The 15,378-nt window shown below is 45.8% G+C and overlaps 2 protein-coding genes across 2 annotated transcripts in view; both read left to right on the top strand.

Moving 5' to 3' along the window:
* Positions 1 to 5,887: 5,887 nt before the first annotated feature.
* LOC143025711 (FRAS1-related extracellular matrix protein 3-like) lies at positions 5,888 to 13,549 on the top strand. Its single transcript, XM_076185713.1, has 3 exons — positions 5,888 to 5,938; positions 6,227 to 13,514; positions 13,546 to 13,549. The coding sequence occupies exons 2-3, from the start codon at positions 6,280 to 6,282 to the stop codon at positions 13,547 to 13,549; spliced, it is 7,239 nt and encodes a 2,412-aa protein (XP_076041828.1). The 5' UTR covers positions 5,888 to 5,938; positions 6,227 to 6,279.
* LOC143025422 (extracellular matrix protein 3-like) overlaps positions 13,391 to 15,378 on the top strand; it is a 94,587-nt gene continuing 92,599 nt past the window's right edge. The window contains exon 1 of the mRNA XM_076185080.1: positions 13,391 to 14,113. Coding sequence (XP_076041195.1) covers positions 13,645 to 14,113 — 469 coding nt within the window. The 5' untranslated portion in view covers positions 13,391 to 13,644. The remainder of the gene's footprint in view (positions 14,114 to 15,378) is intronic.

The following is a 15,378-nucleotide window of genomic DNA, read 5'->3' as shown; positions in this document are numbered from 1 at the left end:
AATGAGGAGGGAGGCGCATGGGTGCCACCTGACAAAAAAAAGAATGTCAACAAGAGATCCTCATTGGACGTGGGAGAAGTGAATAATTTCAGTAAAATCATTAAGTTTAGAAATATGAATAAGAACAACAAAATGGAAAGTGAAGATAATAATTTCAATGGATTTAATGAAGGGGGGTATGCCAACCTCCCCCAATTAGCAAGGCTAGAGGAAAGACTAAAAAAAATGGCTCAACAATGGGAAAGTAGGCCAGGTCAACTCACACAGATTGCACAGCGAGTTGATAAATTGGAACAATTAAAGAAGGAAAACCAAAACATAACCAAAGAAGTAGAAGAATTGAAAAAACAGTTAAAGGAAGTAAAAGATGAGAATGAGGAATTAAAGAGGAATAATAGAGAGAATAAAGAGTCCAAAGCAAAAGAAGCACAGGGTTGGAAGAAAGTCCAAGAGAACAATAAAATTGTATTTAACAACATAATGACACAGCAGATGAAAAAACAAACTGAAAATACAGTTATTAAAGTAATGAGGGAGAAGGAGAATATAGTAAGAGACTTGGCAGATAAAAAGAAATGTATAATTATATTAGGGATGGAAGAGAAGTATAACTTAAACAGGGCTACGAGAATTAAGGAGGAAAAAGAAAAAATAAATAATATATTAGAATTAGTTCAGGAAGATGAACCTGAAATAGGGAAACAAATTGAAGAAATGTATAGACTCAGGAAATATAGACCAGACCAATTAAGATTAAATTCAGGTCACAAACTACACCAGAGAATATCTTAGCAAAAACAGGGAAACTAACAGTGAACAATATAAAAAGGTATGGATAAAAAGAGAAATGAATGAGGAGGAAAAAACGAAAAGACAAGAAGCTAAGGGAAAAAACGAGAGAAGAACAGAGGCAGAAAAAGAGGAATTCTATTGGAGAGTAGTGAATATGAAAGTGAGGAAATTGACCATAACAGAGAAAAACAAAAGGGAAACAGAAAATACAATGGAAGTTGCAGAAAATTAAGAGTGTCTTACACAAATATAGATGGATTGTTAACAGGCTTGAACGAACTGAATGATTATCTGAAGGAAAAAGAACTGGACATAATGGGAATTGCAGAGATAAAATTAAAAGGTCCACTACCACCCAACAGTGTAGGACATCATGCATATATTTATTGGATTAGAAACAGACAAAACAAGGGGGTGGAGTTATGTTCCTGACTAAGAAGGATATAAACATGAGGAATGTCACATATTGAAAGAATAGAGTAGAGATGATTATGATGAAAGTGGAAGACAGAGATAGGAAGAGCAGAAAGTTTGTAATAAATTATGTGCCTCCAAAAACGACCTCGTGGGAAGGGAGAGAACATAAAAATATGTTAGAAGATACAAGGATAACATTAAATAAGATAATGGAAGATGGAGGAAGAATAGTTATAATGGGCGACTTTAATTGCAAAGAAGTCTGCTGGTAAGAGATGACAGTAAAAGGTGGTGATGACTCATGGGGAAATGTTCTACTTGAGATGATTATTGACCATACAATGACACAATGGATTCAAGAGAACACCAGGTATAGAAATGAAGAACCATCGAGACTGGACCTAATAATTACATCAGAACCTGAAATAGTGGACAGGATTGAATATAAGACACCAATAAGTAAAAGTGACCACATATTGGTTGAACTGGAACTGAATGAGGAAAAATACATGAAAAGAAATTAACAATATAGAAAAGGAAGATTGATGTTTGATTTTTTTTTTTTTTTTTTTTTTTTATAAAATATGAGAATTCTTTCAAAAAGAAGACTGGGAAAGAATATAGAAAGAGGAAACAGTGAGAAATGGAATATTTTGACAAAAAATTATAAAAAAGGAGTGAAAAAGTATGTCCCAAGACAAAAGCAAGAAATAGAATATGTAAAGTGCTGGTACAACAAAAGCTGTAGGGAGTTAAAAGACAAAATAAATAAAGCTTGGACAAAATGGAAAAAAGACAAAAGACCTGAAAATGGAAAATATATACTAGTTATAGAAATGAATATGTACAAGTGTGCAGAGAAGAAAAGAGAAAATATGAAAAAGATGTCATAGAAAAATGTAAAGATCAACCAAAACTATTTTACAGATATGTAGATAACAAACTGAAAAACAAAAAAAAATTAGAGAAACTACAACAAGGAGTTGAATACACAGAGGAAATAGAAATGGCAGAAATTATGAACAAGCATTTTAAATCCGTATTTACAAGGGAGAACATACAACCTTGAGTAATATTGATGTCAGAAAATCGCATGGACCAGATGAAATAGCAAACTGGATTTTGAAAGAATACAGAGATGAACTGGCAGACAAAATATATAGCATAATAAACAGTTCCTTGAAAAAAGGAAAAGTTTCAAAAGATTGGAGAAGAGCAAGTATAGTACCTATATATAAAGGGGGAAATAAAGAAGACCCTACTAATTATAGACCAGTCTCTCTAACAAGTACAATAGCAAAAATTTGTGAAAGAATTATCAAAAGTAGATGGGTAAGGTATTTAGAAAAAAACAACATACTAAAAACAAGGCAATTTGGATTCAGACAAGGACAATCATGCATCACAAACTTAATGTGTTTCTATTCAAGGCTAATAGACATAATAAAAGAAGGAGATGGATGGGCTGATTGTGCATTTCTAGACCTAAAAAAAGCTTTTGACAAAGTACCACATAAGAAGTTGCTTAAGAAATTAGAAGCTACAGGAGGAATACAGGGCAAACTGCTTAAATGGATGGAAGACCTTTTGCAAGAAAGAAAGATGAGAGTAGTGATAAGAGACAAACACTCAAAATGGGATGAAGTAATAAGTGGTGTTCCACAAGGAACAGTTCTGGCCCCAATAATGTTTGCTATATATATTAATGACATGGATAAAGGAATTGAAAGTTATATGAGCTTCTTTGCAGATGATGCAAAACTGTTGAAAAAAGTGAACGCTGAAGAAGATTGAGTCGCTACAGAGTGATCTCAATAAAGTATGGGAATGGAGTAGGAAGTGGGAGATGGAATTCAATACTAAGAAGTGTAGTATAATGGAGTTTGGAAACAGCAAAAAAAGAATAGTAGGATCATATAAATTGGGAGAAGGAATAAAAAAAGTAGAAAATTAGAAGGACCTAGGAGTCATTATTATGAATAATGTCACCTGAAAAACATATAAACAAGATTTTTGGAGAAACTTATAATTTAATAAAAACAATCAAAGTGGCATTTACATACCTGGATGAAGAAATGGTGAAGAAAATACTAATTGCTTTGATAAGACCAAGATTGGAATATGCAGCAACAATGTGGTCACCAAGTACAAAAAAATGTATAACAAAACTTGAAAGAATACAAAGAGCAATTACAAAATTGGCACCAACACTCAAAACTATCATATGAAGAGATACTAGCAAAACTTGAGCTACAGACATTAGAGCAAAGAAGAGAGGAGATTTGATAACTGTTTATAGTATCATGAAAGGCATAGAAACTATTGAGAGAGGATCTAATAAAATGGGATAGTAGAAATACAAGGGGACACGGAAAGAAAATCAAGAAAGACAGTTATAGAAGAGATCTGAAAAAGAACAGCTTTCCCCACAGAGTAATAGACATTTGGAACAAGCTAGATGAGAAAGTGGTGTGTGCAAAAACAATACATGAATTTAAAAACAGTTTGGATAAAATGAGATATGAAGACGGGACTCCACGAGCATAGCTCCCCTTCCTGTAAAATACAACTAGGTAAATACACACACTGAAAGAAAACCAAGAAAGACGGTTATAGAAGAAACCTGAAAGAGAACAGCTTTCCCCACAGGGTAGTAGACATTTGGAACTAGTTAGATGAAAATGTGGTGTGTGCAAAAACGATACATGAATTTAAAAACAGTCTAGATAAAACGAGATATGGAGATGGGACAACACGAGCATAGCTCCCCTTCCCGTGAAATACAACTAGGTGAATACACGCACACACACATACTAGAAATATCTCAGGTGATATAGCCCAAACTGGATTAATACACTATTTCATATTCATATGTGATAATTGAAAAACAAGGATATAGTTGGAACTGTACATGAATTTAAGGCTAGGTATGATAAATTGGAGAGTAGGGGACAGGATCCAATGAGCGTTGATCATTTACTGTATACTACAATTAGGTAAACTCTCTCACACACACATACACGACTGTCACTACGGCGGTCCGGGATCGAATCATGCCCACGGCTGAAATAATTTCAGTATCGCTGCGCTTCGAGTCGTTACTCCAACTCTCGTGGGCGGGGAGTTGGGTGTGTGCGTGTAAGGTCACAGCATTACCCATAGATCGGTCATACGAGCACTTAGCTCTCTTCCGGGAGGGAAATAGCTGTCGATCACGAGTCCAGCACGTGATCCAAAGACCAAGATGAATACACACACACACACCAGCACGTGATCCAAGACCATGGTGAAATCACACAAGCACCTCCAGACCTTGGTTTTAGTGTTGTTTTGGTTCATTATAGATTTGCTCATTATTGCGTAGCTGCTTTCAGGCAGTCGCGCTGCCTATGGCTGCCTGTAGTGCAAACATACATCTAGAAAATGCCTATGAGGGACGTTACGCTGGACCCCAGGCATCCAAGACTATGTCAGCTTGCACATTAGTCACCAGAAGCCCCGTAGTCTTCCGCGTTTGTGTTTGTATCCCACATAGCGGCGTGTCCTGCGGCGCTCGCGGGAACTAAAGTCCTTGCGATTGTGAAATCTGCTCTACATAAGGAAACCATATGCAGGGGAATATTGTAGTTGGGGATTTAATATGTATGTCTATGAATATGCATATATATGCATACACACACACACATGTATATATATATATATATATATATATATATATATATATGTGTGTGTATGCGTACATGCATATTTATAAATATGCAGTGACGATAACATTAGTATACATTATAAAGTATGCATAAGCTATGCGTGCACTTAACGGGAATGTATATATTCAGAAAATAGTATGCTGTTTATGAACTGAGAATAAATACATTATATTGCGTAGTCTTTGCTTATCCCGAGTCAAGATGTGACGACGACGGCAAATCGCATGTGGAATATACAGATCTTCATAATTGTAACTCATAGTTTTGAGTATCATTTGTGATGGGTCACTGGGCTCCACTTAGTTCAATAAAATCACCTGGCGCCGTCTTTAATGAAATCCTGTCTCAACTTTGAACCGTTGAGAGCAAATGCAATTTTGAATAGCTTCGTTGAAGGAGTTAAAAGGATACAAGCGGTAGCAGACCAAAACCCATTACGACTGCCATAAAATACTATATTCCAGAAAATACTAGTGGGTGTATTTCTAGACAATTATCTTTACACCCCCCACAAAAAAGTCAAAACAAACACGAAGGGCACGTTATATAACCACACTTGACCAACTAAATCAACACAGAAGATGCCCACGACATTGTCGTTGTTCACAAAGGTAGAAACGCCGGAAACCATTGATCATAACATAAACCCATAACTGGTGAAAGAAATAGTATGACGGTATTAGGATAATGTTATTGTTATTATTAATCATTATTAACATTATTATTATTATTTCTTAGGGTGTAGAGTTAATAATTGTAGGTTGAAAGGAACTAAAAGGGGTTGAGGGGTAAGTATATGCTCCACAAATGTCACTGTTTCCTTCAACCAAATATAACCGCATGACGACAGCTAAAAAAAAAAAAAAAAAAAAAAAAAGGATGAAGCGGCGAGGTATGGGAAGAGGACGACGAAGACGGAGAGGAGGGAGGAGGGGGATTGTTGGTCCGCCCGAGGAAGACTGGACAGTCCTCCTTCGCCTGTGATAGTGCGCGTAATCGTACGGGTTCTCCACTTAGAGCGTGTGGGTTCCTCGCTTGTTCGTGTCGTTTCTTCGCATTTCTTTTGTTTATCGCGAAGTTACTTCGTGTGGTCGTCTCGAATCCCCACCCAATCACTTGTTCGTTTTTTTTTTCCGGGAAATTTTTAAGAAAAATATAAACAGCTATAATCCGTAACCAACTAATATAAGGAGACATTGTTTTAAACTGAATATATATTAGTTACTTTTAATTTTTATTTATTCATTTACGTATTTATCTTTTATTATCATTATATATATATTTTTTTTACAAATGAAAACCGTTCTCAGTGAAAGACTAGTGTCCAAGGGCATGAGACCTTAGAAGACCTTTCGGTGTTGTCATGGCGACTTATGCATTACTGTTACGACTCTATGTGACCGTCGTCACGACGACCACGACGTTGGGGCAGCTTCCCCCTTCCTTGTGGCCGGGGCCCCCGAGTCCCGAGGTCGCAGACGACCTCAGGTCGCACCCAGTGGCTCCCGACGACGCAGGGAAAGTCGCCAGCCCACAGAGGTGGATAGACCCCTTCGCTAAAGCCTCCGCCGTGTGGTGGTCGTCTTCGGCCTTCGGGGATGATAGGTTACCTTCCACAAGTAGGGTTCAACCCGCGAGTAGTAATCCAAGGGATGACACTCCGTCGTCACGCCTATCGCTCGGAGGTACCCCGTCTGGTGGCTCAAGTCCTCCACTTCATCCTCCAGAAGTGACTCCACCTCCAGAAGTGACTCCAGATCCAGATCCCCGGAAAGTAACCATTTTAGTGAGAAATACACAGCCGGAGGACAAAATATCCTCACTCCAGCAGCTAATACTTCCTTCGCCTTCATCCCAACGAAGAAAAAACAGTTTAGTGGGAAATGCACAGTTAGAGGACGAAATATCATTCCAACCACCAGTTGTTCCTTCGCCTTCCTCCCAACCAAGTATAGTTAGAAATACACAACTAGAGGACAAAATATCCTCATTCCAATCGCCAGTTGTTCCTTCGTCTTCCTTTCAACCAAGAAGAACCAGTTTAGTGGGGAATAAACAGCCAGAGGACAAAAGATCTTCATTGCAGGAGCCAGGTGTTCCCACGCTTTCCTCCCAACCAAAAAGAACCAGTTTAGTGGGAAACGCACAGCCAGAGGACAAAATATCCTCACTCCAACCGCCAGTTCCTTCTCTTTCCTCTCAGACAAGAAGAACCAGTTTAGTGGGAAACGCACAGCCAGAGGACAAAATATCCTCACTCCAACCGCCAGTTCCTTCTTCCTTTCTGACAAGAAGAACCAGTTTAGTGAAAAATACACAACCAGAGGACAAAAGATCCTCATTCCAATCACCAGTTGTTCCTTCGTCTTCCTTTCAACCAAGAAGAACCAGTTTAGTGGGGAATAAACAGCCAGAGGACAAAAGATCTTCATTGCAGGAGCCAGGTGTTCCCACGCTTTCCTCCCAACCAAAAAGAACCAGTTTAGTGGGAAACGCACAGCCAGAGGACAAAATATCCTCACCCCAACCGCCAGTTCCTTCTCCTTCCGCTCAGACAAGAAGAACCAGTTCAGTGGGAAACGCACAGCCAGAGGACAAAATATCCTCACTCCAACCGCCAGTTCCTTCTCCTTCCTTTCAGACAAGAAGAACCAGTTTTGTGAAAAATACACAACCAGAGGACAAAAGATCCTCACCCCAGGCGCCGGTAGTTCCCACACCTTCCTCTCAACCAAGAACTGGCTTAGTTAGAAATACACAGCAAGAGGACAAAAGATCCTCTCTCCAAAAGTCTGTTATTCCAACGCCTTCCTCTCAATTAAGAAGAACCAGTTTAGTGGGAAATACGCAGCCAGAGGACAAAAGTTCCTCACTCCAGAAGCCATATGTTCCTTCGCCTTCCCCCCAAACAAGAAAAAACAATTTAGTTATAAATACACAGCCAAAGGACTCCTCACTCCAACAGCAAGTTGTTCCAACGCCTTCCTCTCAGACAAAAAACAATTTAGTGAGACATACACAACCAGAAGACAAAAGATCATCACTCCAGGAACCAAATGTTCCTTCGCCTTCCCCCCAACCAAGAAAAACTAGTGTTGTGAGAAATACACAGTCAGAGGACAAAAGATCCCCATTCCAGCCGCCAGGTGTCCCTACTTCTCAAACAAGAAGAACCAGTGTATTGAGAAATGCACAGTCAAAGGACAAAAGATCCTCATACCAACAGCCAGTTGTTCCTACGCCTTCCTCTCAGCAAAGAAAAACAGTTTTAGTTGAAAATACTAAATTTCCACACCACCCACCAGCTACTACACCTCAGCCTCAAAAAGACTCCGATTTGGTGAAGAATACTCAATTTGAAGCCACTCGACCTGCGCCTTATCTGGCAGATGGCACCGCGTCGAGCCATCAAAAAGAAACTGTTACAGTGAAAAACACGCAATTCACAACTACACAACGTTCATACGCTTCAACCCCGAAGCCTCAGGAACTCTCAGCACAGCGAACAGACCCTCAAGTTCCACTCAGAGCGTCTAAAGCCGCCCAGAGTTCATATGTTCTTTCAGAAACCCTTCAGGAGCTTCCTATCCTGCCAGAGGCGACACAACCATCAAGTTCTGTGCATTCAGATTTCGAAAAAGATCTCGGCATAGACAAATCCTTGAGTTCCTCAATACTGGAGGATGTCACCTCCTCTCCAGAAGACGCACGCTCCTCCTGGAGCGAAGGAAAGGAACCCTTCTCGACGAAAGAACCTCCTTCTCCTCCTCCTTTTCTTTCCGAGGTCGAGTCCTTGCAACCTTCGCCTACAACGCCTTTGTCAGTCCGGTCGACACCCACCGAGACAGCCGTCCCGGGCAGATCTGAAGACCTGCCGAAGGTCAACCTAGGTAACCTCGAGGAGCTTGGGGCGTTGTCTACCATCGTCTGGGTCCCCGAAGTAGCGTCAAAAAACGAAGAGGAGCCTCCTAGTTTACCCATTGGAACCACAGCTGAAGGAAGGTCCCCATCAGATGAAACTTATTACGATTATACTATCGTATGGGGTGATAGCAGTGAGAAGATCCCTCAGGAAGGGCATAACCCTGTGGCTGTCAAGGCCCAAGGGATAGGGGACTCCACGTCGAGGGAGAACGTCGACTTCGAGGTTAGGTCCAACTTGAACTCGGAGAATCGCGAGGAGCTGAACAAGAACGGTACACACGTGGTTCCAGTGGACACGAGGAACCTCTTGGTCCTCAACAGGGGAATAACGGTGGCTATCGGTTCAGTACACAGCGTTAACCCGGAAACAGACCTGAAGATAAACGTCCTACCGGGCCACCACTGCACCCTGACGCAAGTCCAGGAGCCCAAAGCTCTTCGGCTGGGGAGGCTCTCTCCACCAAGCTTCCCTTGTAGTTTCGCCCCAGGGGAAGTGCGGTACACCCACCTGGGAAGCAGGCACCCTTCGGAAGACGTTGTCAAGTTGCTCCTCCGTTACGACACCGAGGCAGAGACCTTGATGCGGCAATTCAGCTTCCAGGTCAGGTTTCAACCCAACGAACAGCAGATCATAAGCAGGAACCTCCCGCTGAAGGTGAGGCAGCTGCTGGGGTCTAGCAGCCCCGTTACCTCCTCCACGCTCCGCTTCGACTACGACGAGGGCATCTACGAGTGCAGGATATCTCTCCTGACGGGGCGGTCTCCTCTCCCGAAGTACGGCAACATCTCTTCGAGCATGGGCCCCACGCACACCAACCTGTACCTCGTACCTTGCCTAGAGTTCCTCGGCATGGGCGTCAGGTACATCCACTTGGATGAGTCCTCCACCAAAGAGGACTACATCCCGGCAGTAGTCGAGCTGTACGAGCGTGGCACGTCGTCCCTGCACCGTCAGGAGTACTTCCAGTTTATGGTCAGCATCGAGGAGGGCAGGGAAAACAGCCCGCCCGCCGTCTCACCCGATTCACTCCTCTCGATGGAGGTGAACCAGTTCGTCATGACGGCGATCACACCCTCTGTTCTCTCAGCCTTCGACGAGGAGACTCCGCCGGAGAAGTTGATCTTCCGGATGAAGAAGCCCTTGGGTTTTGGCGAAGGACTTATCGTTAGCACCGATGACCAGACGTTCTCCATCCTATCCTTCTACCAAGGGGACCTCGAGGGACTCAAGATCGTCTACAAGCCGCCTCTGGAGAGCTCAGAGGTGGTGAGGACCTTCGTCCTTGAGCTCGAGATCGTCGATGACGAGGGTCTTCAGTCTGCCCCGTTCGAACTCAAGATCATCGTCTTCCCGAAGGCGTCCCTCGGACCTCTCGTTCTGACCAACACCGGCTTGACCCTTTTCGAGGGTCAGTCTCGCCAAATCAGCCCGACGAGGAGTCTCGAGATCGTTGATGAGGACAACTTGGAGGACGTGCTGCTGACGTTAGTGGCGGGGCCGAAGCATGGCCGACTGCTGCTGGCGGGCAAGCCGACCTCGAAGTTCTCCCCGGCTCACCTCGACGCGGGGTCGGTGCAGTATGTCCACGACGGGAGTGACACCTATAGTGACAACCTTCTTCTCCACATGACCGACGGGAGCCACAACGTCACTTTTCTTTTCGCCGTCACCATCTTCCCAGTGGACGACGAGCCACCCGTCGCCCACGTCAACACGGGCCTCGAACTACAGAAGGGCCAGGAAGTTCCCGTCACGCCCTTCGTCCTCAGCGCCACCGACGTGGACAGCGACGACGCAGATATCACCTTCGTCGTGCAGGATCCAGTCTCCAGCAGGGGGATGATGCTCCTCCGCCGCCCGGATGTCCCTCCTCATTCGGAGAGCTGGGAATTCGTGTCCGGGACATACGAGTCCCCGGTGACCGCCTGGACGCAAAGGGATATCACGGACGGGTTCCTCTTCTTCAGGCACCTCGGGCGGCACGAAGCGGTGACGGTGCACGAGAAGATCTACTTCACGATGATCGACACGAACGAACCGCCGAACGAATCGGAGATCCAGGAGATGGTCGTCACGATCCACCCCGTAGACGACGTCCCCCCCGTCAGGCACCGGGACGCACAACTCTTCCTCATGGTGGACGAGTACAAGACGACCCCACTGACGAAGGAGAGCCTCAGCTACACGGACCAGGACTCGGACGACAGGGAGTTGGTCTACCGTATCCGGGGTCTTCAGAACGTCGACACAGAAGACTCTCTTCCTCCTGGGGACCTTGTCCGGGTAGACAACGAAAGCGTCATTCTGGAGAGCTTCACACAGTCGGAGGTCAACCACTTCAAGGTTGCTTACAAACCCCCGAAGGAGGAACTGGGGATCGTTCCGAGGACCATCCAATTCGAGTTCGACGTCGAGGATGAGGCCAAGAACTTACTCAAGAACCAGGTCTTCACCCTCTTCCTCAACCCGGTCGACAACCAACCTCCTGTTGTGCACAACACAGGGCTGCACCTAGTCCCAGAGTTCGGCAGGAAGACGATCACTCCCGAAGAACTCAGCGTCGAAGACTCTGACACAGACTTAAGTGACATTGTTCTTCGGCTTCTTGAGGTGCCCGAGTACGGGGTACTGCAGTACGGGACCTTGACCATGGCCCAGGGAAACGAGTTCGCCCAGAAAGCCATCGAGGACCACCTCATAAGTTATACCAATTCGGGCAGGTCCCCCTCGGGCAAAGACAGTTTCCAGTTGGAGATCACGGACGGCGTCCACGTCGTCCCCGTCACCTTCACCATCACTATCCAGCAGATCAGCGAAGAACCCCTGGAGCTCTTTGTGTCCTCGGGGACTGTGAATATCACGATGAAGGTGTCGGAGGGCGGCAAGGCGCCCTTGGCGGCTGAAATGTTCTCGGCGTTCAAAGCCCATCGCCTGAACTTTGATGTCTTCAGCGAGCCTCTGTACGGGACGCTCCTCCTCAACGGCCTCCCCACCAGGAGCATGTCGATTGAGCAGATCTCCGAAGGCAGGGTCGTCTACAATCACGACGGAGCTGAGATCGGGAGAACCGATCTTGTGGATGAGTTCGATTTGGCGCTGTCGGACCTCTCCGACCTGGTGTTCTTCCGCAAAGACCGGATCGAGCGGGTCAGTTTTGCGGTCTCGATCGAACCGGTAGACAACGTCGCGCCCAAGGTCGTCGTACATGGGGACCTCTCGGTCGAAGAGTCCCTCAGGGCCCCGCTGACGATGGAGGTCATCGAGGTGAGCGACATCGACTCTGGCGATGAGGCCCTCAGCTGCACGATCACTCGGCAGCCCAAGTTCGGCTACTTCGAGAACGTAGCCCCAGCCCTCGGGTCTGAGATCCCGAGGAAGGGGATCCCTATCTCCTACTTCCGCTTGGAGGCCCTTAAGGCTGAGAAGATCTTCTATGTGCAGAGCCTCCACACGCTGTTGGAGGCGCGTCGAGACAGTCTGGCCCTCAAGTGTTCCGACGGCGCCAACGCCTCTCCCAGCCACGATATTGACATCGAGATCCTTCCCCTGAACGACGAAATTCCCGAGCTGACCGTTCAGCGCCTTGTGGTCAAAGAAGGGAACGCGACGGCCCTGGAGCCGCCTTTCATCTCTGCCACCGACACCGACCTCCCCGAGGACGAGCTCCTCCTTCGGGTGGTCACCGTCCCTCGTCATGGCGTCCTCATGGAGCGGACGAAGTCTGGCAGACTGACGGAAGTCGAGCAGTTCGCTCCTCCTCAAGGTCGTAGGGGGTCCTCTTCCGTTGTTTACGTCCACGACGACAGCGAGACGGCCGAGGACGTCTTCGAGCTCGAGCTTTCTGACGGGAAGGAGGGACACGCGGTTAGACGGCAAGTCCACGTCACCATCCTCCCGAAGGACGACGAGTCGCCGCGGCTCGCCGTCAACACCGGCCTGGACGTCGACATCCAGGAGGTGAAGCCCCTGACGCGGAGGAACCTGGCGGCCGTCGACCTCGACACGAAGGACGAGGAGATCGCCTTCCTCATCAGGAACAGCCCGATGTTCGGCAAGCTCCAGTATCGTACGCCTTCCGGCCCCGTCAGGACCCTGGCGAAGGGGATGAACTTCACCCAGCTCGATATTGACCAAGGGCGGCTGCAGTATCGTCACCTGAGCCCTCCGGGAGTGAGGGACTTATTCCAGTTCGATCTTTCGGACGGCACCAACGTGAATGCGGGCCACTCGTTCCATATCAACATCCAGGAGCTCGACCACATCTTCCCTAAGGTCGTCAGTCGAGGGGTCGAAGTCTCTGAAGGGGAGAAGGTCACACTTACTACCGACGTCCTGAGCGCGAGTGACCTCAACAGCCCGGACGACCTCCTGAGTTACACCATCACCCGCATCCCCCAGAAGGGCATCTTGAGCCTGAGTGACGAGCCGGACGTTCCCGTGACCTCGTTCACCCAGCTCTACATGGCTGCCAGGAAGGTGTCCTACACGCACACGTCAGAGGACGAGAAGAGGAGCGACTTCTTCGAGTTCGTTGTCTCCGACAGCCACAACTCGGTCTACCGCACCTTCAGAATCGCCATTAAACCCGTGGACAACAAGCGCCCGGTGCTCTTCGCCAACGGGCTCACGCTGCTGGAGGGCGGTGTCCGGGTCGTCACGCCCTTCGAGCTGAGGCTCGAGGACCGCGACACGGAACCCGAGAAGTTGAGGTTCCTCGTGACGCGACCGCCACAGCATGGGCAACTTTTGGTCAACAAGACCTCCCCGGCAGAGTCCTTCTCGCAGGTGGACCTCCAGAGGAACATGATCAGTTACCATCACGACGGGTCCGAGACTCTGGAGGACGTCGTCGTCGAATTCCTGGTCACCGACGGCACCCACGACGACTTCTTCGTCTACCCTGAGATCGACCACCCGACCAAGCTCCTGCAGAGGTTCCCCATCAGCGTTACCCCGGTGGACAACGGCGTCCCCGCCATCGCGACGAACGAAATGGCCTCCTCCCTCGACTTCCTCCACTCGGAGGACCTTCCGAAGGGGTGGGGGAAGTACTTCGGCGTGCGCTACACCCGGAAGATCCTCGAGGTAGAGGACCGGGACACACCGCCGGAGGGGCTCCGGATCACGGTGGTGGAGCCTCCTTCGTACGGCCTCCTGGTGGTGGCTCCGCCGGCGGCGCAGAAGGATGAAGAGGGAGAGAAGGAAGAAGGAGACGTTACTTCGACGGTCGCCCCTCCACCAGGAGTAGCTATGGCCACCTCTCTCACTCAGAGTAAGTTCGGATCGAGATTCTTCCTCTGAACGACGAAGTTTCCGTGCTGACCGTTGAGGTGGCCACATGTCTAAAGATGTCTCAACGAGTCAGCTAGATGAATACCATATCGACGTGTACCTCTTTCCATGTAATTTCATTGATATATACACCCATTTCTTTATCATGGAACAAATCACTCGTAACACTACGTGTGCCTCTTTCTTCATCATGGACCTAAGCTACGTTGCCTTTTTCCATGCAATTACATTTATCTATATATGCATTTCTTTTGTGTTCAGTTAATCATTTATTTATTCCATATTTTGCTTCATCGTAGACGAAGTATACTTTCTCTTACGGGTTCATCATCATTTAATCTGTGTTAACCTTCCTAGGGTAACTAGACCGTAAGAATAGAAGAGCTGGTAAATTACAGTCTTATGCAAAAATAAGTAGGGTCGTCCTCATGATGGTCATAAGATCCTAAACGTTCATAAGATTTCGCCAACAACATTTGCTACTTTTACACATTTATTGTAAACCGTTGTCATGAATTTAGCCACAAGTAGATAAATAAATAAAAAAAGAATAATAAACTTAATATATAAATACATAAGTACATAAATTAATGAATAAATAAAGAGATAAATCAAACAAATATATGAATAAATAGATAAGAAGGGAAATAAAGAATTTAAAAATAATAAAAAAAATGTGCAAGTTAGTTGTAGCAATGTTTGTTATTTCTGACAAAATGCATCAACGTTGATGTTTGGGGAAATCGTAAATAATTTAGGGTTTGGTGGCCGCTGCCACGAGGGCACCACAGCTCCTGAGATTACGAACTGGACGTGAGAGGGAGTGTAGTTGTCCATCGCTTCTATCCCTCGCGTCTCGGGTAATTTGTAAGAGGAATTTTAGACTTGTGTTTATTAGGCGAAAGTCCTGAAAGTATTGACAGGGGGTTGATTTTTTTTTTTTTTTCAAAATTATTAAGACGTAGGCTGTGTTTAGGCTGACTTCACAATATTTTATTCAGTTCAAGGGGCACGTGGAGAATGCCCTTTCGGTGGAGCTAACTTCACCACAAACACCTTCATATATTTTTATTTATTTCTATTCATTTATTAATCTGTTTACCCATTCATTTATTAATTTTCATTTATTTACTTTTTACAGAGATGAATATTCCAGTAAGGGATTAACTAGTTCAAACCGGTTAGGTAGTTCATATTTGATTGACGGATTGATTTTTTGTTAATTTCATTATTATCTAATTGCCT

This window comes from Oratosquilla oratoria, chromosome 5 (genome assembly GCF_046742065.1).
Source record: "Oratosquilla oratoria isolate Oo_2021 chromosome 5, ASM4674206v1, whole genome shotgun sequence".
In the NCBI taxonomy this organism is placed as follows: Eukaryota; Metazoa; Arthropoda; class Malacostraca; order Stomatopoda; family Squillidae; genus Oratosquilla; species Oratosquilla oratoria.
Note: the sequence above shows the minus strand (reverse complement) of the source record. Positions and strands in the feature narration are given on the sequence as shown.

Excerpts from the sequence above, each read along its gene's own strand:
- LOC143025711 (XM_076185713.1), top strand. The coding sequence starts at position 6,280 with ATGGCGACTTATGCATTACTGTTACGACTCTATGTGACCGTCGTCACG.